Raw genomic sequence first — 24,273 nt, forward strand, 5'->3', positions numbered from 1 at the left:
TCGCGGTCGAGATGTTCAACGAGCGCCAGAAAATGTTCGGCGGGCCGAATTTTGGTTACTAAGCCGCCAAGACCGCGTCGATTCTGCACCCGAAGAGCTCCAACACCTCTACGGCACCCCAAACCTCTCCACTCTCATCTGCAGCAATGGCCTCTCGTCTCGCACGGAGCGCGGTCGGTAAGTGCAAGCCCATTGATGAACTGCTGATGCCATTGACCCGCTTGCTCACCCACGACAGGCGCCGCCCGTCTCCGCCCAACGCTCCCTCTCCGAACCTTCCCAGCCATCACGGCCCAGATCACGCCGGCCCGCTACAACTCCAATGTGCCGCAGGAAGACCCCAAGAAGAAGGCCCAGTCGCTGCTGGACGCGATACCCGTGCCCGGAAACAGCCCCATCACCAAGGCCGCCGTGCTCTCCGCCGGTGCGGGCTTGAGCGTAGCGGCTATCAGCAACGAGCTCTACGTCGTCAACGAGGAATCCATCGTCGCCCTCAGCTTGCTGACCATTTTCTGGGCCGTCGCTCACTACGCCGGCCCCGCCTGGTCCAGCTATGCGCAGCAGCAAATTAACAAGATTTCGGGCATCCTAAACGCTGCTCGGGCGGATCACACCCAAGCTGTGAAGGAACGCATCAGCAGCGTCCAGGAGCTTGGGGGTGTCATTGATGTCACCAAGACCCTGTTCGAGGTGTCAAAGGTGCGATATGCCGTCCCGAGAGATGGACCACATCTCCGCTGGGCCGACCGCGACTGACGATGCTTAGGAAACCGCCCAGCTCGAGGCGAAGGCCTTTGAGCTCGAGCAGAAGACCGCCATTGCTGCTGAGGCGAAATCCGTTCTTGAGTCGTGGGTGCGATATGAGGGGCAGGTGAAGCAGAGGCAGCAGCGCGAGCTCGCTGAGTCCGTCATTGCCAAGATTGAGAAGGAGCTCGAGAACCCGAGGGTCCTCAAGCAGATTCTCGACCAGAGCGTCGCGGACGTCGAGAGTAGGTGGCTACCCTATGATGATACTCTCGATACTGACAACGTCCAGGGATCGTTTCGCAAAAGGCATAAGCGACCAGAAAACGTTTCCTTATCCAGTCAATTAGGATCCGCCCCATGTTACATAAATCTGTGCAATAGTCAATCCGGTCCGATAGAGTACCCTCAGAGTCAATTTCATTTCGTTCGGTCAATGATCTTCATTACATGTGCGCTATCATTCCAGCTTTCCAGACTGCGAGTCTCCCACTCAAAGTCAAGCGGATTGCCAGGCCCGCAACGGAGCACTCGCTTCCTCTTTGCTCCTAACAATACACAGGCTTCACTCATACTGCCGGTGCGGATAAAGCTGCTCGCGGAACCTCGAACTTATGGGGTATTCCTCCTACATGCTCTCCTCCACCTAGAACAGGACAACACAGTCTGGCCACGCCCTTCAATCTTTCGGGGAGCGTCCGTTACGATAGCACCACAACCTAGAGAAGTCCTTCACACTAGGTTTCTTTCCTGCCAGCTTCTTCGCTAACATTTCCTCCATTCGCGTCATTCCAATGGGCTTGACACCGTTCTGCCTATCCTCCACAACCGCGCCATGCGACCCATTCCCGTTGTTCAGCAATGTGTCGAGAAAGCCCTCCCGAGCCTTCTCCTCGGCACCATCGCTGGTAAAGGATACCTCCATGTCCATGAAGTCATTGTGTTCGAGCACGCGCTTGTCTTCACCGAGCGGAAACATGGTGTTTAGGTAGTGTTGGTTTAGGAGGTGCCCTGTACCAGGTCGGATGAACACGCGGCCCATGTATCTATTCCTCATCCGCGCGAACGTGAGGACGCCCCAGCGTGCTACGAATTCTCCGGCGTCGGCGTAGTGCTCGATGTGGCGCACCGCGTTTTCACTGCTGCTAGCCCCCGTCGAGCGGCGCGGCGGGTTGTTGAAGTGGTTTGCGGCTGAGCCGAAGGTGTATATTTCGAGCTTGTGGATGGTGTCGTGAGGTACTGTTTTCTTGGTAAGCGTGCCGCCAGATATGTATGAAGAGCATGGGAGCGCTGACGTTCACTCAGCAACCAATCCAAGATCAATCCTCCTTCGATCCCCCCTTGGCTGTGCAGAATCAGGATAACCTTTTTGTTCTCCTCTTTGAGAAGCGAAGCCTTGATCGTAGAATACGATCTCCGGATATCGGCAGTCGCGTAGCAGAAATTGCGCTCGATGATGCATTGGATGAGGTCGAAGATAATGCCCAGCGTGCGGTTATGGACACCAGTGATGGGTCGCCGGAACGTCAAAGCGAGGCGATCGAGATTGGTTTGGAGCCAGTGGTGTCTGCATTGATTTAGCACGCGCTGCGGACTTGCGCAAAGAGGGACGCCTACCCGATCGACACGCCATTCAGATAAATCCAGCACTCCTCCGGGTGCTTCTTCGCATCCGCGCCCAAATTCACCCTGCTCTCCAACACATCCTGCGTCCCGTTCAATATCAAACACACCACCCACACCACCGCCATAACGACGGCGACATACGCCAAGGCCGTCCATATCGGTAGCACCACGAGAAGCGGAAGGCTAACCAAGAAGAGCGCCTCCCAAAGGATCAAGAACCCGTGCAGCACGAGCGCGACCACGTTAAGGAAAGAAAACGGATACAGTTCGTCGAGATCCCCGCATAGCCATTGGTCCCACGGATGCAGGATCCCGGGGATAGACCACGCGCACTTGAAGAACAGCAGTAAGTCGGCCCAGCACAGCATCCACGTGTTCCCTGTATACGGCACCGGCGCGCCGTCGGGGCTGCTGAGTTGCGAGGGGATGAGCGTTACGGACATGGTAGCGAGCAAGCGAATACGTGGTGTTACGTTGGAAGATGGAGACAGGAATGTGGGGACTATGTGGAGATATGATATGGCTGGGAGAGGTAATGCGTCATGAGGAATGTCTCAGAAGCGTTCAGGTACGGATGAGGGCATGCCTTATACATACGCCCCCTGTGAGTCGATCGAGAGAGCATGTGAGAAGGCAGTTTCAGCAAAGGAAGGACGGAAGCTGCCTTTCCTTCTTTCCTTCAGCCCTTCAGCCACTCTTGAAGAAGGCAATGGCTTGTTGGGGCTGAGAATAGACGGTAACGATCGCTGCGTCCTTTCATGTTTGCGCTGCCCAGCATGTGGTGGGGGCTTGGAGGGCCGTTTGCGGCTGTATGAATGAATGAAGCTTTCGCTACTAGCTAGGTCCATGAACCCTGACGCGCATCGAATGAAAGCGCGTAGTCTACCTCTGCAATTCCTATGAGGGGGAAACAGAGTGTAGGATCAGGGACTGTCAGGTTCCCAGGATGACGGTCGCCTTCTCGCGGCTGAGTCGCTGAGGTGTGGTTACACGGGCGGTTTGCCTTACCAGCCGTTCGGTTCCTATACGAAAACGGCGACATGGAGCGAAGCCCAGCGAATACCACAACCTTAACGGGCAAGCCACAACTTTTTTCTGGGAATAATGGGCGGTGTTTAGCTGAGGTGGTGGAGGGCTGAGACGGAACGAAACGGTGTGGATGTGGGCTTGGCCATGTGCTTGGATGGTCTTGGTAGCTTGGAGGTCAGATGCCCAGCTCGTTTCTGGACGGATCATGGGGGTGGGTTACACCAGCCTTGGCGAAAGGTGAACACCTGTTGCCCCATTTAACAAATCACCTCGTGCGTGCTGATGGAATTTTTAGGAGTCTGCGAGGCCGTCTATGTTCTTTTGAGACGTCGACTTCGGTCCTACGGAGCACGATGGACTAGCCTTACATTCCGGCCTGCTATAAGTGCTCGCAACGGCTTGGAAGGTTGGTGCAGTTCGTTCGGTATGTTCGATTCGTCGATATCTGCTTGTGCTATGTTGATGTAGTGGGTAGACACGCCCTGAATACCGACTTGCCCTTCCAGAACATCCAGGCATTAGCCAAGGGGAACGTCGCTCCAAGTGCGTCTCAAGTCTTGGAGAGCATGGAGATGGAGACCTGATTTCCAAGGCAGGCAATTTCACCCGGAGCTTCGGCGCATGGTTTGATCGAACGAAGGACTCCATCCCGAATGTCGTACTCCGGCATGGCTTTCAAATAGACATAACGGACTTCGAACCTCCCAAACATACGCAGAACCGACATCATTCGTAGATGGCCAGGTCGGGTATATATTAGCTCCCAGGAGGCTTGTCTTATCCCTAGCATCTCCGCATAAGAGTTTCTCCTACCGATCTTAGGGGAACAGTGGATTGGCGTGAGGTTCTTTGATGTTGTCTCCAGTTCCAGCCTTTGCGTCGCTCCAACATGAGCAGAGGAGCACATAGCGCCGTCAACGCGCCGATAAAGGTGAACGTGAACCCATCACCCACTTTGTCAATCAGGGGCTGAAGACCGGCAAGTGCGCCCGCAGCTAAGAAGCATCGCACAAAGTTACAACACGCCTGGGCCGCAGAAGCATTCTCCTGGTCCAAATCCATCAAAAGCGTGTTCAAAATCTGCTCAATATATTAGCCATGCTAAATATTTGTACCGGCCCGAGGGTCGATCACGGGATGGGTCGTACCGTGTTGCACGACTGGATTGAGCAACCGATGAAGAGTTGAAGTGCCAACGGAATAGCAAAATGCTGAAGTGGAAAGGCCCACTGTTAGCGCTATAACGCCCTCTAAGATAGGTTCGAGCTACCAACCGCGTGGAAACGCAAAGCCCACCCATATCCGATAATGCTGCTGACAGCAATTAACATAGGAAGGAAGAAGCTTCTCAATCGTGCCTCTTCGATGGGGAAGTTCAATAGTTCCTCTCCCACTCTTTTGTCCACACTGAGTCCCCGAGATTGTGCGGTGATGCGATAATCACGATCTAGTATTTTCCCTACATGGTTAATCGTCAGAAAGTGTATCCCACGAGGGCCTTGGTGTCAAACCTGCACAAAACGCCATGGTAGCGCAGCCGATACCGTAAGGAAGGTAAATAAGCCCGGCTTGGAGTTGGTTGAATCCATATATATCCATGAAGACTGTGGAGAGTGATGCCTGGAGACAGGTGTACGTCATATATTGAATGCCCAGAGCCACAAGGACAATCGCCGAATCTTTGCGAAGCAGCATCTTGAGACATGCCAACGGGTTGGGGAATTTCCATCGTCTCGATAGGCTAGGAGGCAACTCGGCTGTCTCCTCAGCAACGGGATGTCCAGCCATCTTCGATATGAACACTTTATGAATGCCATGTGCTGGAACACTACCGTTTCCGACGACTGACCGCGCCGTTTCTGGGAGACTTAGGCTAATGGCTGCCAAACAGAGACCGGACAGCAGAGCCAGGATCCAGAAGATCCATCGCCATCCGGCCCTGGCATTCATAGCTGCGCCTAGTACAGGCCCAACGCTCGGGGCGGTATTGGTGCTGAGACATAAGCTGTAAGTGCCGAGCAAAGGGCTGAGTGTTTAGAGATACATACCCAAACGCGACAATTCCGACAAAGGTCCCTCTTTCGGCAGGAGTAGCCAGATCAGCAACCACGCCGTATGTGATGGAAAAGGTCCCTGTGGTCCTTAGCAGGAGTCATCGCAGATGGGCGACAGAGGATTAAAGCGTAGTATCACATATCGTACCTGATATTCCTGCAGACTGAAGCATCCGAAGTGTGAACAGCGCTGCGAATGATGTTTGGCATGCGAGGCTAATATTGGATATCAGATAGACAGTCAAACAAATTAGGTAGACGGGCCGTCGTCCTGATCTATCGGCGAAATGGCCAATGAAGGTGGGAGCCACGGCGGCAACGAGTAGGTAGGATGTAACTGTCAGATTGATTCTCCCCACGGATGTGTGCAGTACCCTTGCAAGCGTGGGAATGGCTGGGAAAAATATAAAGCTGCTGAGGGTAGAGAACCATCCGGCTACGGCGACGAGGAAGACAACCCATCGCTTTTGCCATTTCGTAAAGACTGAATAGCGAGTCCTGTTCATCGCTGCTAGTTGTTTACAATCACATCCGTTTTGAGAAGCGCAGAAAGTTTGCTTTGCAGAATGCTGTTGAGGAATCAGGCCGCTTGCAGAAGCACAAACGTCAGCAGCGCGAATGATTGGCTGGTGCACTGTGCGCTGCCGCGTTGAACAAACCACTATAAGTGAAGGGCAAAAGGCTCGCTGGAACGATTTAAAGTGAACCTTCGTCCACCCAGCCTCAGAGTCAACACTTTTCTTAGATTCCTTCCTATACTACCTGAGAACTAGCACGATGCAACCAGATTCTCATCGAGCCTTCTCCCGTGAGCTTCGGGAGCTATTGGGTAACGAGCACGAGCAGAAGAGTAAGTGTAAACTCGCGGCCGTCCGCAAACAGATCAAAAATTCACACTCACTGACTTAAAGATGTTGAGTTTGCAAACGAGTTGAACAAGATCATTGAGAGCCCCCAAACGAATCCACTCCCATTCGATCCGTTGTCCCAGGACGACCAGCAGTCACCAAAGCCACCCTGCGCACAGTGGTGTCGCAACGCCATTGCGGAGCAACTTCAGAAGTTGAAGTTCGACGGTGTCAAAAAGCTGGGAGAGGAAGGATTGGTCGCAACACTTATGAATGGTACCGGGAAAACGGTCTACCTTTGGGCGGATTTCGAACGCTTTGGCCGTCAAGGTCAAAGCTGTGACAGCAAACACGACGAGGAGCCAGGAGAGTCGCATCACCTTAACGGGTGCGAATGTGAGCACAAGCAGACAACGGTCAAACTTTTGACCGCATCGATCGCCCTCCAGGCCGCGCTTTTGGGTTGGAGTGGCACCTTAGTGTGTCTCGTGGAGCCGGGAAGCGGTCAGTAGCGGGGAGGCGCCCTTCACATCGACGATAGAGATGGTTGCACGATCCAACTTCCTTTACCCGATGTGATTATATAGTGTTAGAGCCGTGCTCTTTTAGAAGGGCTCTCCATGTCCCGCCAAAGTAGGAGAGAGATATGAGGACGTAATGACGCATCACTCAACGATAAATACATCAATGTTGCGAGCGTAGTGGCGCTGATCACTCTGTGGACTCATCTCCTTCGCATACCATTGCATATTAGACGTGACTGGCTGTTGCGGTAGGGAACCTTGGAATTCTCCGGATCCAAGGGCTCGCCGTACAAGTAAGATTAGCTGGCCTATTGTACGCACCCGCGAAGGCCTCCAGGGTAGATGTTGCGCACGTCGTTCTATCCGGAGAATTCCACACCGTGAGAGCCTGGTATCGAGTTGCCACCGTTGCTCTTGAGTGCCGTCAGAATTCGAGGCCTCTGGAAACCGAGACATAAATCACCCATGTTCGACATGTTACGGTGTGCCTGCCGCCTAAAAGAGGTTGAGAAGCACAAAATAACTTAGCCTCCAATCTCAACGCGAAGTCCCTGTGTGATAATACTCTTAGTCATCCGTGGACTGGCGATTCTGTCCTTCCGGAGTGAAGCGGGGCTTCTCATAACTCAACCTCCTATCAACACCACAAAACTCGAAAGGAAAGCCGACGCGATGGCCGCCCGATTGAAATACTAAGGCCAGAACGAAACACTACCACACTAGGATGATCCAAAACGACTCACACGACCCCATGCCAGAACCATCAGAGACCAGGCCGTTGCTGCAAGGCCGTATCCATGAGCAGGCCGTCAAGTTCCAAGGTCCTATTCGACGATTTACCTCCACAATTGCAGCGACGCCCCGCCCAACGGTACTTGCATTTGTTCTCTTTGCGACGATCAACTTCTCAACACAGGTCTTGGAAGTGCCCCAGATCCGGTTGTTCGAATCTACGATATGCGAAAGATTCTACCGTATGGAAGAGGCACTGGCCTTCGATAGCATCGACGAAACAATGTGTAAAGTGCCGCAAGTTCAAGCGCGCCTTGCAACCATTGTAGGCTGGAAGGCGGCGCTCGATGCACTTCCTGGTCTGGTTGGCGCACTTCCTTACGGCTCACTTTCAAACTCACGTGGACGAAGACTCGTATTGTGGTTACCTTCACTCGGGTACATTCTCCAGCTGATGTGGATCGTACTGGTCTGCAAATTCAGCCACATCTTCCCGACAGAGACAGTCTTGGTATCGAGTGGTTTTCTCCTTATCGGAGGCGGTCAACGAGTTTTCGAGTCTATGATACAGACGATCATAGCAGAAACTTCGAGCCAGGATTGTTGGACAAGGTACATGTCCTTTCTCGGCGCTATACTCCACATCGGAAAGCTATCAGTACCTCGTATCACTGCAGGACTCATGGGAAGGAGCCTTTGGGCGCCCTTCTGCATCGCCTCCCTTTTGGTATCTAGCAGCGCCTTTCTCTCCATGTGGGTGCCCGATCGCCGATCGTCGACGGAAAGACACAACCATAACCTCTCTAGCCCTAGAGACCAATGCACAGCAAACGAGACGTCGAATGTCATTTCAGGAAATGATGCACACATGGTCTCATCGGCAGGTTCCAGAGCTGGGCCGTCCAACACAGCCTTTCGCCAAATCCTGCGGCTCATACAAAATGGCCTATCAGAAATCCGTCTCCTCCTTCGATCAAAAAGCCTGCGATTTTGTTTTTCAGCATTTCTTCTCAAGCGTATTGGCTTTAAGAGTGAAACGTTTATGTTTCAATACGTATCAGAAAAATTCCACTGGAGCCTCAGGATGACTACATGGTTGACGGTCACAAACGCTATGGGCGCCGTTTTTGTTACCTTGATCGTGCTTCCTGTTGCGGTCTCCATCGGTGCTAGTCACGGATTTCGCAGTGACCGGGTAGAGCTCTTAGCAGTCCGAACATCACTCTTGATCTTGACGTCTTCTTTCTTTGCGGCCTGGAGGTCAAGCGACGATCGAGGCTTCTTGGCAGGTTCGACCACACACGTCTTCTTTGTTGATCATACCACTAAATATCCAACAGCAATCTTCGGGATTGGGCTTGGCGAGGCCCTGGAGCCTGCATTGCAGGGCTACATGACGTACTCGACCGAGCCACACCTTTATGCGCGAATGTTTGCGATGATGGCCGTATGCAACACTTCGGCGGAGCTCATTGGGGGTCCGTGGAATGCGTATCTGATGAACACCGTCAGCGACTCAGGCGCTCCGCCCAATGCCCTGTGTTTTCTTTCCTCAGGGGTGAGGCAGTGCTGCTCTATTCCTTGATCCACGTCTATTTACTGACCGCCGCAGATTTTATTTGCATTAATCATGTTGCTGTCGATTGCACTCCGAGCGTAGAAGTTCTTTTGGAGACGCTCATGGAAACGATGAGCGAGTTCGTTCACCGGCCGTCCGAAACTGGGGGCTTGTTGTCGATGTATATTTCAATGTTAAATCTAAGTGCGGCGTGTGAATTCGCAACGACTCTGCCTATTTCCTCGTGATGACGATGGAACGCGTCTCAAGGCTTGTCCTGCACAATGCGTCCGCCGATGCGTTTGGATTCTCAAATGAAGTATGAGGCGGACATGCTGTACTTCGTCAGTGTTCAGTCATGCGTGGCGGCTGCCTGCCTTCTTGGACATACCGACTGCTTCCGTGTCTTCAGAGTCCCATGTTATGAAGAGAATCATTTCGTCATCTTGTTGTTCCGATAACCAAAACCACTTTTGATTTTGTTGCCGGATATGGTTACTACTTCACGTGACCTGGTCATGTATATATATAGCCATATTTCTCGTATTCTCAATCAATCAACTCATGTCTCAATACTCTGCAATTCATCCAATAGATTTGAATGGTACTTCAGCTGATACCCCTCTTCCCAGTGGTCATGATGCACTTTGTCAACTGCTACCAAATCCTGCTTTCGGACGCTTCGAACATCGCATAAGCAGAGAGGCGCTCGCTCGATTTTCGGTACAAGGGGCTGCCATGTGCTAACTTTTCATTAGAGAGCATTCCTCACATCCGATTTCTGAAGTGAACTGACTTGACGATTCGGATTCTCCACTCATCGGAATTATACTTCGTCAACTCCGATGGCAACAGCTGCCTCTTTACCCTAGCTAGCCCACCATCTCGCGAATAATCTAGTCTCTGTATTAGCCTCGGGTTCATTTACTAGGCAGGGGCTTCCGACCCGAATGTGCAACGTTTGCTGGGCCGATGGGTGTAAAGCGAAAGTCTTTTGGGTCGATGCTGGTGTAGCCGGCGCCCTCCTGACGAATCTGTCTCACGCATGTGCACTTAGCTACGTCACACGTCTCGAGATTAGGTAGTTACGACTTACCCTCCAGTCGAAAAAGATCACACAATCTGCGTGCAGCTCTTTCCTTAGGAAAGAAATGACTCTTTCAGTGTACGCTTCCACTTCCGCTGGCTCTGGGGGACGAGGAGCATCGGAGCGAGTGCGAACATGTTGAAATCCGTGAATGAACTTGAATCCAGAAGTGTCCAAATCGAAGTTATGCTCTCGGCCTCGAGCATCTTCCAACCGGATTCCGAAGTGTATCATCGACTCACAGTTCGTTGTCTTCGTTCCTGGTGGCACAGGTATGAATAAACTATACGGCTTCTCAACTTCATAAAGAGGAATGTCGGAAAGAAAAGCAAGATCGACTAGCATCTTCGTAGATACGACAAACAATGTTTCCGTGGATGGGGAGGCGTAGATGAGTGAATCTACCCTGTGAGGTATGATGTGATAACAAACTGTAGGCGTGGGGCGCACAGAGTGTATTAGCAAACGAATTGTGGTTGCGCTGCAGGCTCAGGCTGACACGACACGCGATCTGCGGTCTCAGGCGAGGCTGACCCTGTCTTAGGCGGCCCCTGTCTTAGGCGGCTCACGCGAAACCCTTCCTAGCTCTTAGGTCACTTCAGCTTCACTGGCCTATTCACGACACTCTTATCCTGTCTTCATTGGATTGGAGAGACCATGAATTTTCCTGTTCGTGTAACCTCAAGGAACGAAGTCGCGACGATCCCTGGGTAGCTGACGCGTGCGCAGTTCGGCCGACGTCGCAAAAAGAAGTTCGACTTCTCTACTCTCGAGCAAGCTCTCGCGGGGCTACATGGTAAGCAGCGCCCCCAGTTCGATGGAGAGGACGCTTTCGGGCCGCTCGGCTTGAATACAATTCACTGTCCATCGGAACCGTTGCTAGAGTTCATTTTCATCCAGATCTTCGACGCAGATCCGTAGTGTCTTACATATAGAGACTTTGCACATGGTGTATAGGCATGAGTTGACAGTGTATTGCTACCTAAGTTGTCTGCCGTTGTTGCTCTACCTCCTCTCCAGATCCAAGAGGTCTTGGATCCAGTCCTCTTTCCACTCGCTGATGCCCTCAATAGCCTTCTTCTCCTTAGTGTTGTAGCTCTTGTCCTTCTGCGTTTTCTAAAGCAGACCTTTAACAAACTCTTTCTGTTTAAGGATGTAGTTAGTGTCGCTTAGAGTGTTTCTCTTCTCTGCTTTACGTTAGTTGATGCTTTAGAACGGAGGGGTATCTATACTAGCTCGCTTCTCTAGGATCTTAAGGTGCTACTTAAGGAACTGTAATGCCCTTGTAGTGTCGTGCTTAATAGAGCTAGGCTTGTAATTCTTGCTAGCTCCCCTTCGCCTCCTATTGTAGAGCTTATTAAATATAGCTACGTCTATACCTCGTAAGCTCGCCTAGGAGTTCTGTGTTGTCTAATAGAAAGAGTTCGCTAGTCCTTTAACGGAGAGAAGAATTAGAGGTGCTATCGTTCGTGTGTAGTGTAAGCTGCTTAATTAAATATTGTGCAAGATGTGGTAGACTAGAAGCGCAGGCAAGAGACTCTGTTTTATACCTGTAGGCCTCGCGCGCAGCGTTTATAGCTGTCTACCCTTACTGCCCTTTTGCTAGTGTTGTTTGCGCCCTTTTTAATAACTATCGTCGTTGTTGAGGAGCTTTCTAGGGCTCCTTTTTCGTTAGCAGCTTCGTGCTATGGTTCGTAGCGCCGTGGTGGGCTACGCCCTCGTCATCCGCGCCCGAACCGTTCTTTTCTGTCGACTTATGCCACCTGCCCGTGGTTCTGTGATACCCTGTTCCCTTCTCTTAATTTTGGCGTCTTTTGAGCCCTTTTGTGCGTAGGCGTAGTCAGCATAACCTCTATAGGTTGGTGACTTAAAACGAGAGAAATCAATCAATCAATCAATCATTTTCATCCATGGACTGGGCGGAGGCTCGAGAAAGACGTGGAGCTACAGTTCCCGCCTTGAACACTTTTGGCCGAAAGAATGGCTTTCAAAGGACATAGCCTTCCAAAATGTCCGAATCCACGCCTTTGGATACAAATCTACTTGGCACGACATGAGAGGGAGCATTCTGAATATTTGCGATATTGCCGAATCCTTACTCGGCGCCATTCACAACTCTCCGACCATTCGCAAAGCCAAAGATACCAAGATCGTCCTCATAGCGCACAGTATGGGAGGTCTCGTAGCCAAGAAGGTGGGTTCGATGTTGTATTCTCACATACTTCGGTACATACGTACCCGTACTTATACTAAAGCCCTCCAGGCATATATCGAAGCCCGGGTGAATCCCAATTACAACGACCTTGCGACGCGCATCCACAGCATGTACTTCCTCGCTACGCCCCACCAAGGCTCCGATATGGCTAAGCTCCTGGATACTTTAGTGGCCCTGTCGCCCTTCCACGGTGATAAGCCATTTGTCAAAGACTTGCGGCCGACGTCACAGGCTATCCAGGCCATCAACCACGACTTCCCCAAGCACTCACAGCACTTGCTCCTCTACTCGTTCTACGAAACTAGGCATACATGGGTGGGGTCATCTCAGATCATTGTTAGCCACCACTCGGCAACCTTAGGGTACGACAATGAGAAGAGAGCGCCCCTTCACAAAGATCATAGAGGAGTGTGCAAATTTCAGAAGCCGAGTGATCCAGATTTCATAACCCTACGGAATTCTCTTAGTCGAACCGTCGTCGATTGTCAAAGAAGGTGAGACTCTGGCCCTTGATATTCTCACTCTGCTAACGTCTCTCAGTCTCTATACAGGAGCACCCTGTCCACGTCGAACAACTCAGCGCATTGAGAGACTTCCTCGGTATACAGGACAAGCCTGAAGACGATATGGTGGATTTCGAAGAGCTTTGTCTGGCTGGTTCATGCTCATGGTACACATCCAAAGAATCATTTCGAGAATGGCGAGACGGTCCCCTCCGAAGCGCTTCGCCCACTTCAAGCCCCGGGGGCTCTCTACGCGGCACATCTCCAGGCTCGAATTCGCGAGACTCCGCCTCCTTTAAGGTCATATGGCTCCATGCAAAGCCTGGCGCCGGAAAGTCAGTCCTTACAAGCCAAGTGATAGACCACCTGGAGAACCTCAACCTTGACTGCAGCTACTACTTCTTCTCTGGAGGCGACCGTACTAAATCGACTGCCAGCATGCTCCTTCGTTCCATCGCTTATCAGATGGCCCTCCTCAGTCCTGTCGTTCGGCAAAGGCTCCTCGATATGCGGAACGAGGGTACGACTTTCGACAAAGATAACGAGAAACTCATATGGCGCAAGGTGTTCCTTCTCCGTTGTCGGTTTGATCAGCCTCAATACTGGGTCATCGATGCTTTGGACGAATGTTACAACTACAACTCTCTTTTGCCCATGCTGATAAAATTGGAGTCGTCAATCGCGCTGCGTGTTTTAATCACCAGCCGCCAGTCTCCACAGCTCAAAGACAAACTGTCGCTGTTGGACCGTTACCTTTACGAAGATCAGATATCTGCCGAAGATACCCTGCCCAGTATCAGACGTTATGTGGAGCATGGCCCCAAGTCACATGCGCTGAGACGTCAAAGCGACGAAGCCCGGCAAGATGTCGTCGAGAAAATATTGAAAAAGTCAGACGGCTGTTTCCTGTGGGTCGATTTAGTTCTGAGTGAGCTGGATGCCTATGGCGTCACGACCGAAGCTGTTACTCGGATCTTAGAAGAAGTACCACCAGGAATGGACGATCTGTATTCCAGAACACTGGAAAGGTTATCCGAGCAGGATCACCCAGACGGAAAGCGCATATCAAAAGCTATTCTAGATTGGGTAGTTTGCGCTGTACGTCCATTGACGGTGGCCGAACTGACAAATGCGCTCAAGTTGGATCTTGACGTGACTATGTTCGAACAGGGAATCCGATCCTCTTGCGGCAACTTGGTCGACATTGACAAGTCAAAAAGAGGAAGCACAGTTCAACTTGTGCACCAAACGGCAAGGGACTTCCTGTTAAAGGCTGATCATCCGCCCGAAATGACGATAACAGCGGCTGATGCTCATCGTCGCATCGCCCGTACCTGTCTGCTTTTTCTAAGAAGCTCCCGGATACGTCCAGTCAGAACCAAAGGCGCATCAGCGGACAATAGCTCACGGATCTCTCGCACAATCGACCAATCCCCATTTGCGCCGTACGCGTTCACTTTCTTTAGTGCACATGTTCGGAGGAGCCCTTCAGACGATGACTCCCTCATTGACGAGATATATCACTTCCTGTCAACCAATGGCCTCAGCTGGATTGAACACGTCGCACATACTGGAAGATTGGATGCGCTTGTCCAAGCCTCGCAGGACCTCAATGGATATTTGCAGGCTCGAGCTAAGCATAAACCATCCCTAGACCAGAAATCCCAGCACATCCAAAAATGGTCCGTAGACCTTGTCCGTCTCGTGGCAAAGTTTGGAAAGCATCTTGTGCGCTGCCCGTCCGCCATCTATGGCTTGATACCCCCACTAGCCCCCGGCGACAGTGCGATTGCTAGCTATAGGGATTCACGAGGCATATATGTTGTTGGGCTCTCTAACAATATATGGGATGTCCGTCTCTGTGGTATATCCTATCATGGGAAAGCCGCTACGGCAATAGCTTGCGGGGACTTCAGCTTTGCTGTTGGCCTGCAGAACGGAGCCGTGTATCTTTACGATCATCAGACTTTCCAAGAGCTGCACATTTTCCAACACGAGGAAGCGGTAAAGGTCCTCAAGTACAACTCTTCGGGCGACCTCATGGACCGTGATTTCGTTATTTGTGGTATGGACGACGGCACGATAGCACTCTACGACACGATCAAGGGTCGGAGATTACGGGATCTCTACCATCACGACTCTAGACATTGGATTTCGGATATCGCTTGGAACTCGACTTGCAACCTAGTAGCCAGCGTGGATGGGTCCAACACATTCTTCGTAAAGCATCTGTTTCAGCATGGTGATCTTTGGGAAGCCGATGAGCACATCCTCAATGAGCGTATTGATTGCCCCATCAAGCAGATTCTCTTCAGTGATGGGGGGCTAAATTTGCTCGTGGTAACCACCGAGAATATCCTAGCGTATCATCTTCCTACGAAGAAGATGGTGGTCTCGGCAGATATGAGGTCATCCAAGAGGTGGATCAACCACCCGTGCGACCCCACTCGACTGATCGCCATAGATTCCATGTCGCTTCAGATACATGATTGGTCGAGCCTTGAGATCACTGCCAGCTGGGAAAGTAATGAGCGACCAGAAGTGCCCATGGTTCAGGAGGTGATGAGCACCGCGGACAAGAAACTTTTGATCCTCAAGCTGGTAGATGGATGCATCAAGTCCGTCGACCTCTCTCTTGTTGATGACGAGAGTCCTCGTTCAGAAGATGGAGAAGGTTTCACACTCAATAAGTGCAAGACTATTACATCATCGAGCGAGCATGTTATCGGATGCTTGGGGTCAAGGCTTGTCTTTCTCACAAAAGATCTTTGGGTGTGTTCGACAGCTACGGTTGGGTCTTACAGTCTCACCAGGCACATGTTTATCCCCGACGAGTGGATCAACACTAGCAGTCGGTTGCTACTTCGACTGAACACAAAGGAGGATTTGGTTATGGTCCGAAGAGATGAAATTGCTGTGATAAAAAGAGGCCTTTCCCACCGAGCAGCTGTGCGCGAAAGGATTGGACGGGTACAGTCGATAACTTTCTGAGGCAGAAAACAACTTCCCGGTTCAGACGAACGTGTCATGGCGTGCTTAATGGCCGGGATTGGTCTTCAGCCAGCCTTCGTATCCATCTGGAAACAGCCGTTTGGCCTCGTCAATGAACCTGGGGACCTCTTTCAGCACCGGACTCGAACGCAATGTTCGCAGACTTACAGCTTTCGAAACTTGGGATCCCCTGGGAACAACGCGGAGTCATGGAGTTCAGATCGCCTTGTCTTCTATTAGGTACTTCAGTCTGTTGGGTTTTCAAAGGATGTCTTACAAAATGTACAAAGCGTTTCGAGAATCAAAGTCTTCCGCCGGGGAGGCAGCGGGATAATGCCTGAGATAGGCACTCTGCCAAGCCCGCCCGAATTTGTATCGAGTTCTTGCTCGCATGGTTCTCAGGTCGTCTGTGAAGAAGTTAAAGCATGCCTAACGCGGAACGTGCGGAAGAGTCATACATTCATTATGACCCCAAAAGCAACATGCATCGAAAACGATGGGCTCATTCGTCACAACGTCGGTGGAAGTATTTCCCTGCCACATATCGCCGTGGATAAGGCATGGCTTGATATGCCTACCACCAGTCTCCATCGGTCGCAGCAGTCGTGGGATGACCTTTTGGAAAAGAGGCCCAATCAAGTCCTTCATCTCTTTCGGCTGTTCTCCTTGTGCCTCTTCCTCCAGCTCAAGCATCCGTCTCAAGCCTTGTACGAAGAAAGCTTCCCACGTATCTGTCCACCTATTGTCCTGTGCCAAACTGCCGTTATGTGTTGTGACATGAAAGCCGAACCGTGGCGTGGGAGACTGCTCGTGTTCGGCTTTCATGTCCATATGTAGCTCTGCGCTCTTGAGATGCATCGCGGAGAGTTTGAGTGTAAAGCGCTCCATATCAGGAACTTCTTGGTCCATCTCGTGAAAGTCCTGCAAGAAGAAGTGAAGGTCCGGATCGGAGGTGAAGGTACCCCAGCCTACGGGGCCCGGTGCGAAATCGGATATGACCATGTTAATGGCTCTGGAGGACTCGTGTTCGCCCCTCATCATGCTCAAGCCATTGGGGCCGGTAGCTACCTACAGGAGAAATAAATATTTTAGCAGATGACGTTTTAGATGTCGCAAACACGGTGAAAATCTCACCGTCAAAAAGTATGACTTCGCCGTCCCGTCGGCGAGCTGGACGTCAATGCGGGCGAACCGCGTCCAAAGGCTCGCCCCATGCCCCTTCGTGCCCACGACTTTGCAGCCTTGCGGCAATTCTGTTTCAGTCAGGCAAGGCTCTAGTCGTAGCTAGACAGGTCACTGTATGGCAAGAAACTTACGTTGAAGAACAGCTTCATCGACTTCGATTTCGGACGCGATGGATTCAGGCTTTATGTCCGGCGCAATTTCGAAGAGGTTGGACATGATTGCAGCCGTAGCTCGGTGGCTTTAAGGCGATAGCCGTCTATCGGAGGGTGAGTTGGGCTTGGCTTGAACTCATTGAATTGACCTGGCTCTGAGAGCTATGCAATTATTCCACAAATTCTTTCCTGCAGGGCAGATGAAGGAAAACCACGCGAAGTGATGAAAAACCTCCCTCTTTTTGCCTTTGTTCTTCAAATATGAAACTGCATTATGTAAGGAGCGGGTCGTTGGACACAAAGCCGTGAGGATGCATGTAGCTAAGGTAGTTTGAGCATTCGATAGATAACGTTCCCATTATTTACGGCGCTAGTGACTAAGCATCCCCCTGGTCGCCTCATTATTCGCGGAAGCCGCCATACGGCACCTGGCAAGAGGACTAGAGCTGTATTATTTACTGTTAAGGATTACGTGTTAATTACGTAATTGCGCTAGCCTAGTATATATACCTAGAGCTTTTAGCTCTCATATAATTTACAATGTTATTCTCTACTTCGTTACTTTAGCAATTATCTCTCCTGCACGCTCCCTTTCGCTGTCTTGTATTCACAGCTACTATTCGCTGTCTTCTACAATGCAGCTTCTGGGACGCGTCGATTAACAGTCGTTCTCTTTTAGCCACCGATATGTCGATTTCCGCATCACCAACACTCAGAGCCAGCATGCCTCGTCCCGATGCGAGGTCGACAACGCGTCATGAAGCGGAGAATCTGGATCAGATCATACGGACTTCACCTGCCACTCGACATTACAAATCTCTTCCTCAGAGCCTCACTTTGCGCGGGCTTCTCTGTGGTATTGTTCTTGGGATCCCGCTCTGCACTTCCAGCATGTATTTCGGGTTGCAAACCGGGTGGTCCATGGCGACGACAATGCAAGCCGCGTTACTAGGATTCGGCGCCCACAAGACTTTCACAAAGCAACTGTCTTTCCCATTCAGCCCAGAAGAAAACGTTTTGATCCAGACCGTTGCTAGCGCAGCCGCCTCAATACCGATTGCAGCTGGTTTCATCAGCGTCATCCCTTCCATACAGTTTCTCACCGAACCGCAAGAACGTGGACCCTTGCAATTGAACGGGCTGAAATTCCTGACTTGGTCGCTCGGGATATGTTTCTTTGGTCCGCTGTTCGCTATGTTATTTCGAGTCCACTTCATTGTGAAGCAACAGCTTCCTTATCTGACCGGCACAGCTACAGCTTCTCTCATTGATGTCTTACATGGTAGACAGAAAACCAATGACGAGGCGGATGATCTCGACCAGCAGCGAAGACGCAATCGAGACCACACCGCTCAATGGAAAGGATCTATCCACGAACAAGGACATCCGCGGTCTTCTGTTATCACTCGCCTTTTCTGGCATCTTTGTATCTCTACACACTTCAGTTCGTAGGCTCGTTTTCCCAATCACTTACCATTCTGCAGACTTTGTTAAGCTACTTTGTCCCAATACTACGGAACGTACCGATCTTCGGTACGATTGCTGCGAACCAATGGCTATGGACTATAAACATATCTCCAGCCTATATTGGCCAAGGCATCATCATGGGCCCTACTATTACACTTCATATGCTATTTGGATGCCCCGTCGGGCGGGGAATACTATCACCTTCGGCCGCATCCACGGGGTGGGCGCCAGGCAAGGTACGGGATTGGGAAACCGGTTCCCGGGGCTGGATTACTTGGATCAGCCTTGCCGTGTTGTTAGCGGACACAGGGGTTTCTTTTATATGGTTCATCGTTCAGCCGGCCGTCAAACATTACCATTTGTCCAAATGGGGTTTGGGGGTGTTCATGCACCCGCTGCAAGGTGCACACGAGATCGAGCCCAATTACGCCCCGCTCATGGACTCTGGCAGTGGTTCTTCAGACGGATTCCATTCGCCATTTGGTCCTGCCCCAAGACTATCGACGAATGATGATGGAAGTCTCCAAGTTCCAGTGAGACAGCGGTTTCGCCTTCGAACACGAACCATTGTTATAGGGTTGATCGCAGCAATTGCGTTATCTATCCTCACAACTGAATACGCGTTCGACGGTCTTCCTTCAAAGGTGTCTATTCTAACAGCAACCTTGGTATCGATAATTTTGAGCATCCTAGCCATGAAAGCACTCGGCGAAACTGATGTCAACCCTGTCTCCGGGATCGGTATGCCAACGATCCCCCAACCTCAGCCTCTATTACGCTAATAGATTTCAATTACTTAGGAAAGGTTGCACAGTACCTTTTCGCACTGATTCCGTTCCATACTGCTAGTAGCCCGGTTCTATTGAACCTCATAGCCGGCGCCGTTGCAGAAGCTGGCGCGCAGCAAGCAGGAGAGATCATGCACGACCTCGAGACGGGCTACCTCTTGAATGCGAATCCATACGCTCAGTTCATTGGTATGACAATTGGGTCTGTCGTTGGTGCGGTTACATCAACTGTTGCATACCTGCTTTATTCGGCCAACTACAAGATCCCAGGCGATCTGTTCGAGGTGCCGACAGCATTCATATGGATATACGCAGCCAGGTTATTCAATGGTGGAACCTTGCCTGATCGGGTCCCTCAGTTCGGGGTGGGTCTAGGCGCGGCTTTTGTTCTGACCTCTATCCTGAGATTATGGATCGTCAATGAGCGGATTCGGCAATGCCTTCCAAGCGGGGTTGCGTTTGCGATGGGTAGAGCATCACTTCGTCCTTTACACTAGGCAGCTAGCTTACACACTCCAGGCATGTACAACGCTCCCAACTTTACTCTCGCCCGGGTACTGGGTGGGGTCCTATTCTGGTATTGGACCAAAGTTAAAGATAGAATGCCATCCACCATCATCATAATAGCCAGTGGTTTAATTCTCGGCGAAGGGCTAGCTAGTTTTGTGACACTTGGCTTCCAGTCGTTGGGCCTGCGCCATCTATGACCTTTTATTAGAGGCCTACTCCTGCTTCCGGTCGCCTTAGCTCGAATATGATTCGAATTTACGCATTGATGCGAAGTGTTTCTAGCGATCTAATTCCACGCTCAAGTCTCATCTAAGGCCCCTTCGCTACTAGGACTATCACTCGTAATCGACTTGACTCCGCCATGTTCAAGCAGCGTGCTGGCAGATTTCTAATAAGGCGCGTAACATCTAGCTAATGCCCGCTTTTCCGTATGGCCTCCTTTGGGTTTTCTCTATCCTCATCTCCTGCTTCCCTTCTACTACCTAGGTAGGTACCTTGTGGTCCCCGGCCGAACGATTTAGAGCCCATGCAGAGTTGAACAGTACGCTATTTCTGAAGAGAATATGAGATTATTTGCTAACGTACCATGCGGGCAATCGGATCGGCCATGAGTTCGCTGCCCAGCGTGAGAAGGACGAGCAATCCGGGAAGACCGATCCAGCTCGTGGTGGATATACTAACAAAACCCGGACCCCTCGAATCCGCTTTCCAAACCCGGTACTTACGGGTATAGCAGTGGTGGCCCAATAAGAAACAATGCTTCCCGTGGAGACACGCGTCCATACCGTCCTGGTCCCGGAAGATTTCACCCATACTCGAAACCAAAAGCCACTCGTGGAAGGCTCTTGGGCCACAGCTCGCTTCCGGTAGAGTCTCACTAAACCGAAAGGTTTTTTGGCATTCGTCCCCTTGACCCCAATTAACAATGATTTCACCAGGACAAACCCCAGCTCGGTGGCCAGATTCAGGAGCTCATCCTCAACTCCAAGACGCCCTGCCCGGCTTTCACCGCCTCGGGTACCTACAACGGACCCTTGGATCCACATTCCCTTCCTGGCCCCCTTATGATTTCTAACACATCCACAGGTACATGCATTGACCCAGGCTGCCTAAACGTTCACAATACCAAAAAGCTAGCCCTTTGCAAAGGGTTACTCTTCAAGAATAAGTGCGCCGAGCTTTCCTTCTGTCGACTCTCTCATCAGTCTACCCGGAAAACACACCTCACTGTGTTTATTTCCTTCAAGAGCGACGCACCAAAACCCCGTGCAAGTTTGTTCATGCACATGTCGTCCCCGAGGCGCTGGTCTGTGACGCATTTGGATGATTCGGATTCTGCCAGGACGGCGACCGCTGCAGGAAACTTCACGTCTTTGAATGTCCAGGTTACGCAAACGAGGGCATCTGCGCCGCTGGCGATGAATGCTATCTGAAACATGTCCGTCAAGCTGCTCGAGAAGCCAGCTCCCTTATCGAAAACAATGACGGTTCTACCAACAGCCAGGAGATTCTGGATGACACCGTGGAGGACTTCCCCAAGGATAATGACGACATACCGGACTCTGCAGTATGGGGAGCGTAGGTAGTGCTTTTTCCTTTTCTCATGAGTCTGGCATTTCCTGAGATGGATATACCCTAGGAATCGGCGTCTTGTACTTTGGAAAAATCTGACAAATGAACTCCATCCATGGTGCATTTTGTGACGCTGTGGTAATAGGGCTCGGACTTAACTGTCCTTGTACGCTCCTATGGAGGCCTCCTGGGTGCTTGTTACCCGCCTTCGTGAGAGGGAGGCCTCGATGTGGGATTGTAGACTTGGTTGAGCTCGTCATTATAGTGTTTATACCTAAGTGCCCTTGCACACTCCTACGATGGCCTCCAGGATGTCTGTTACGTGCCGTTATATACAAAGAATCCAACACCGTGAGAGGAGATCTCGGTGATGAGAATGTGCATTTTGTGACGCTATGGGAATAGTGGTTGTACCTAACTACCTTTGTACGCACCTGCGAAGGCCTCCTGGATGCCTGTTATACTCGACGTCATATGCGAAGGTTCCCACACTGCGAGATGGAGGTCTGGTGATAGTGCCTATACTGGTATGACATTGTACACTCCTGCGAAGGCCTCCTGGATGCCTGTTACGCCCGCCGTTCTATGTGAAGAATCCAAGCCGTGAGAGGGAGGCCTCAATGTTAAGAAATGCATCGCTCAGTTCCCTGTTTGATCCCTTGCCGGGTTGGTGGCGCGGTGGTCGTAGTGCCCACGCCGAAATATCATTGTACCATCCCGCAAAGGCCTCCAGGGTGTCTGTTACGTGCGTCGTCGTTTGCGAAGAATCCGATGTCGAGAAAGGCGGTTTGATGGAGGCTGAGGCGTGCGGCTGTGCTTGGCTTGGTGCCTGTCCCGCCCTTACGCAGCCCTACCATTCGACAATCCGCGCCGGTGCAGCTATTTTCAATGCGCCTGCGCCTGAATACGTTCGCTACAAGTCAGCGACGATATAAGACGACTCTCAAGATCCAGTAGTGTCATTGCTAACGTCACAGTCATCGCCCGCCGCCATTGAATCATCGCCGTTGAATCGTCAGCCGCAGCTCCTGTAAAACGCGCCGTCGCGCAGCGCTCAATTGCCCACCACCATGACGCTCAAAGACCTGCTGAAGAAGAAAGACAAGATCAAGGAGGACGGCGCGGCCGAGAAGCCGCCTACGCTGTCTCCGGAAGTCCCAGAGTTCACGTTCATGCGCACGACGACCACGACCCAGGAGACGATCGAACCGCCCAGCTTCCCCGGCGACCCGACGCGTCAACCGCCGCTCCTCTCCCCCGCGCCGCGAGGCAAACTAGGCAGATTCAGAAGGCATAGCAATGCCGCCTCTACCGCGAATGTTGTGGAGGAAAACAAGGCTAAGCCCGAGCATAGGTTGTTCCATCGCAGTACATCCACCAGCTCGGTCAACGTGCCGCAGAACCTGCCGGAGGTGGGAGGCGATGGGGTCGCGAGGAACGAGGAGGACGAGGCCAAGTGGGAGAAGAGGGCTACGGTGCTGGTGGCTGGGAACAATGTGCTGAGCAAGAGCGGGAGTACAACGCCGAATCTCGAGGCGAGAAATCCGTTGGAAGGCAAAAAAAGCAGGAGCAGGAGCCCGAGCATCAGCTCCCCTGCGGATGAGGTGTGTACCATGAATTGGGCTTGTCGACGAACGGAGGCTGATGTTTGGGCATAGGAGAACATTCAGGAGGCAATTCGGTTACACGAGAAGGGCAGTATGTGACTACAGACAAACCCGAGCTAGAGAAGGGCGCTAATAGGGCATCAAGATCTTGAGGCTTCAACGGCTATGTTTGGAAGGCTGGCGGATCCCAATGGCCCGAACAATGCGCTGAGCCAGGTGCTGTACGGGCTCGCTCTCCGGTACGCCACACCCGTCACCGTTCACTGACACCTGTGACATGTCCATACCCAAACTACGCCCTTTCTCGAACCCAACTGTTACTTACGATGACGCAGGCACGGCTGGGGCTGCGAGCCGGACCAGGAGCAAGCCGTCAGGTACCTCGCCATGGCTGCCTCCAATAGCGCAGAAGTCGAGAAGATGGCGCTCTCCGCGGGCGTCAAGAAGGGCGGTGCGGCCAAAGGCGAGCTGGTGCTCGCCATGTATGAGCTGGCAAACTCCTTCCGGAACGGCTGGGGCATCAAGAAGGACCCTGTGGCTGCGAAGCAGTATTACGAGACGGCAGCCAATCTGGGCGACACGGACGCCATGAACGAGGTTGCATGGTGTTATCTGGAGGGTTTTGGGACCAAGAAGGATAAGGTTAGTAACGCATTTCATCTATTCTCGCCCTTCTCCGTACTAGGGGAGCGCGCCGTCCTCACCGGTCGCTATAAACGATTATGCAACGCGAACGGTGTGCTCGAATGGAGCTATACGATGTCCCAACATCACGCGGAGCATTTTCTGAGACACAAGAACTCATTCTTCAGCCTCATTTGTTGGGCAGCATTATCGAGGAACGCGGCTGACAATGCAATGCTACGCCTCACAGTTCAAAGCGGCTCAGTTCCTACGCCTCGCCGAGTCAAAGGGCAGTAAGCAATTAGGCAATACATGGTAAGTCCAATACTCCATTATCTCTGCTCCTATCACCACGATCTCTCCGCATCGAGATCCGGGCGGCGATCTTCTCTTCCGGGCGAAGCAGAAGCACATGTCGCACACCCACGGCCCTTCATCGCCGTCACGTTATCCGGTC

At 51.7% G+C, this 24,273-nt stretch overlaps 11 protein-coding genes across 11 annotated transcripts; 7 read left to right on the top strand and 4 right to left on the bottom strand.

Annotated features, from left to right (window-relative positions):
- The first annotated feature begins 137 nt into the window (after positions 1–137).
- BU26DRAFT_515895 (ATP synthase subunit 4 mitochondrial precursor) lies at positions 138–1,173 on the top strand. Its single transcript, XM_033828199.1, has 4 exons — positions 138–177; positions 239–699; positions 767–989; positions 1,037–1,173. Exons 1-4 carry the CDS (start codon positions 147–149, stop codon positions 1,057–1,059), a joined length of 738 nt encoding a protein of 245 aa, XP_033688564.1. The 5' UTR covers positions 138–146; the 3' UTR covers positions 1,060–1,173.
- Positions 1,174–1,423: 250 nt separating this feature from the next.
- On the bottom strand, positions 1,424–2,900 carry BU26DRAFT_477877 (uncharacterized protein; the record flags this gene model as incomplete). Its single annotated transcript, XM_033825622.1, has 4 exons — positions 2,362–2,900; positions 2,040–2,311; positions 1,550–1,983; positions 1,424–1,519 (listed from the first exon to the last, which is right to left on the bottom strand). Exons 1-4 carry the CDS (start codon positions 2,811–2,813, stop codon positions 1,424–1,426), a joined length of 1,254 nt encoding a protein of 417 aa, XP_033688565.1. The 5' UTR covers positions 2,814–2,900.
- A 562-nt stretch (positions 2,901–3,462) lies between these two features.
- On the bottom strand, positions 3,463–4,189 carry BU26DRAFT_515897 (uncharacterized protein). Its single transcript, XM_033828200.1, has 4 exons — positions 3,996–4,189; positions 3,875–3,942; positions 3,695–3,823; positions 3,463–3,636 (listed from the first exon to the last, which is right to left on the bottom strand). Exons 1-2 carry the CDS (start codon positions 4,127–4,129, stop codon positions 3,918–3,920), a joined length of 159 nt encoding a protein of 52 aa, XP_033688566.1. The 5' UTR covers positions 4,130–4,189; the 3' UTR covers positions 3,463–3,636; positions 3,695–3,823; positions 3,875–3,917.
- BU26DRAFT_419333 (putative major facilitator superfamily transporter) lies at positions 4,183–5,959 on the bottom strand (the record flags this gene model as incomplete). Its single annotated transcript, XM_033823293.1, has 6 exons — positions 4,183–4,479; positions 4,548–4,628; positions 4,674–4,858; positions 4,911–5,392; positions 5,448–5,532; positions 5,602–5,959. The coding sequence occupies 6 exons, from the start codon at positions 5,957–5,959 to the stop codon at positions 4,183–4,185; spliced, it is 1,488 nt and encodes a 495-aa protein (XP_033688567.1).
- Positions 5,960–6,230: 271 nt separating this feature from the next.
- Positions 6,231–6,813, top strand: BU26DRAFT_560858 (uncharacterized protein; the record flags this gene model as incomplete). The annotated part of the gene is made up of 2 exons (XM_033832844.1): positions 6,231–6,303; positions 6,365–6,813. 2 exons carry the CDS (start codon positions 6,231–6,233, stop codon positions 6,811–6,813), a joined length of 522 nt encoding a protein of 173 aa, XP_033688568.1.
- An 892-nt stretch (positions 6,814–7,705) lies between these two features.
- Positions 7,706–8,851, top strand: BU26DRAFT_381178 (uncharacterized protein; the record flags this gene model as incomplete). The annotated part of the gene is made up of 1 exon (XM_033822578.1): positions 7,706–8,851. A coding segment is annotated over one exon (1,146 nt), but the record flags the coding sequence as incomplete, so codon positions are not given.
- Positions 8,852–10,399: 1,548 nt separating this feature from the next.
- BU26DRAFT_386212 (uncharacterized protein) lies at positions 10,400–14,963 on the top strand (the record flags this gene model as incomplete). The annotated part of the gene is made up of 7 exons (XM_033822639.1): positions 10,400–10,474; positions 11,028–11,086; positions 11,881–11,884; positions 12,082–12,400; positions 12,479–12,901; positions 12,958–13,125; positions 13,204–14,963. Coding segments are annotated over 7 exons (2,808 nt in total), but the record flags the coding sequence as incomplete, so codon positions are not given.
- An 855-nt stretch (positions 14,964–15,818) lies between these two features.
- On the bottom strand, positions 15,819–17,554 carry BU26DRAFT_548009 (uncharacterized protein). The gene is made up of 6 exons (XM_033831911.1): positions 17,228–17,554; positions 17,046–17,164; positions 16,370–16,979; positions 16,189–16,318; positions 16,080–16,136; positions 15,819–16,029 (listed from the first exon to the last, which is right to left on the bottom strand). Exons 1-6 carry the CDS (start codon positions 17,310–17,312, stop codon positions 15,957–15,959), a joined length of 1,074 nt encoding a protein of 357 aa, XP_033688571.1. The 5' UTR covers positions 17,313–17,554; the 3' UTR covers positions 15,819–15,956.
- A 261-nt stretch (positions 17,555–17,815) lies between these two features.
- Positions 17,816–20,210, top strand: BU26DRAFT_538315 (OPT superfamily oligopeptide transporter; the record flags this gene model as incomplete). Its single annotated transcript, XM_033831450.1, has 5 exons — positions 17,816–18,530; positions 18,580–18,674; positions 18,733–19,456; positions 19,516–19,971; positions 20,023–20,210. The coding sequence occupies exons 1-5, from the start codon at positions 17,936–17,938 to the stop codon at positions 20,208–20,210; spliced, it is 2,058 nt and encodes a 685-aa protein (XP_033688572.1). The 5' UTR covers positions 17,816–17,935.
- A 750-nt stretch (positions 20,211–20,960) lies between these two features.
- BU26DRAFT_588611 (uncharacterized protein) lies at positions 20,961–21,502 on the top strand (the record flags this gene model as incomplete). Its single annotated transcript, XM_033834717.1, has 1 exon — positions 20,961–21,502. A coding segment is annotated over one exon (486 nt), but the record flags the coding sequence as incomplete, so codon positions are not given.
- A 1,153-nt stretch (positions 21,503–22,655) lies between these two features.
- Positions 22,656–24,135, top strand: BU26DRAFT_560863 (HCP-like protein; the record flags this gene model as incomplete). The annotated part of the gene is made up of 5 exons (XM_033832845.1): positions 22,656–23,189; positions 23,244–23,283; positions 23,338–23,431; positions 23,528–23,834; positions 24,067–24,135. 5 exons carry the CDS (start codon positions 22,656–22,658, stop codon positions 24,133–24,135), a joined length of 1,044 nt encoding a protein of 347 aa, XP_033688574.1.
- Between the last annotated feature and the right edge of the window lie 138 nt (positions 24,136–24,273).

Source organism: Trematosphaeria pertusa, assembly GCF_010094035.1.
Source record: "Trematosphaeria pertusa strain CBS 122368 unplaced genomic scaffold BU26scaffold_3, whole genome shotgun sequence".
In the NCBI taxonomy this organism is placed as follows: domain Eukaryota; kingdom Fungi; phylum Ascomycota; class Dothideomycetes; order Pleosporales; family Trematosphaeriaceae; genus Trematosphaeria; species Trematosphaeria pertusa.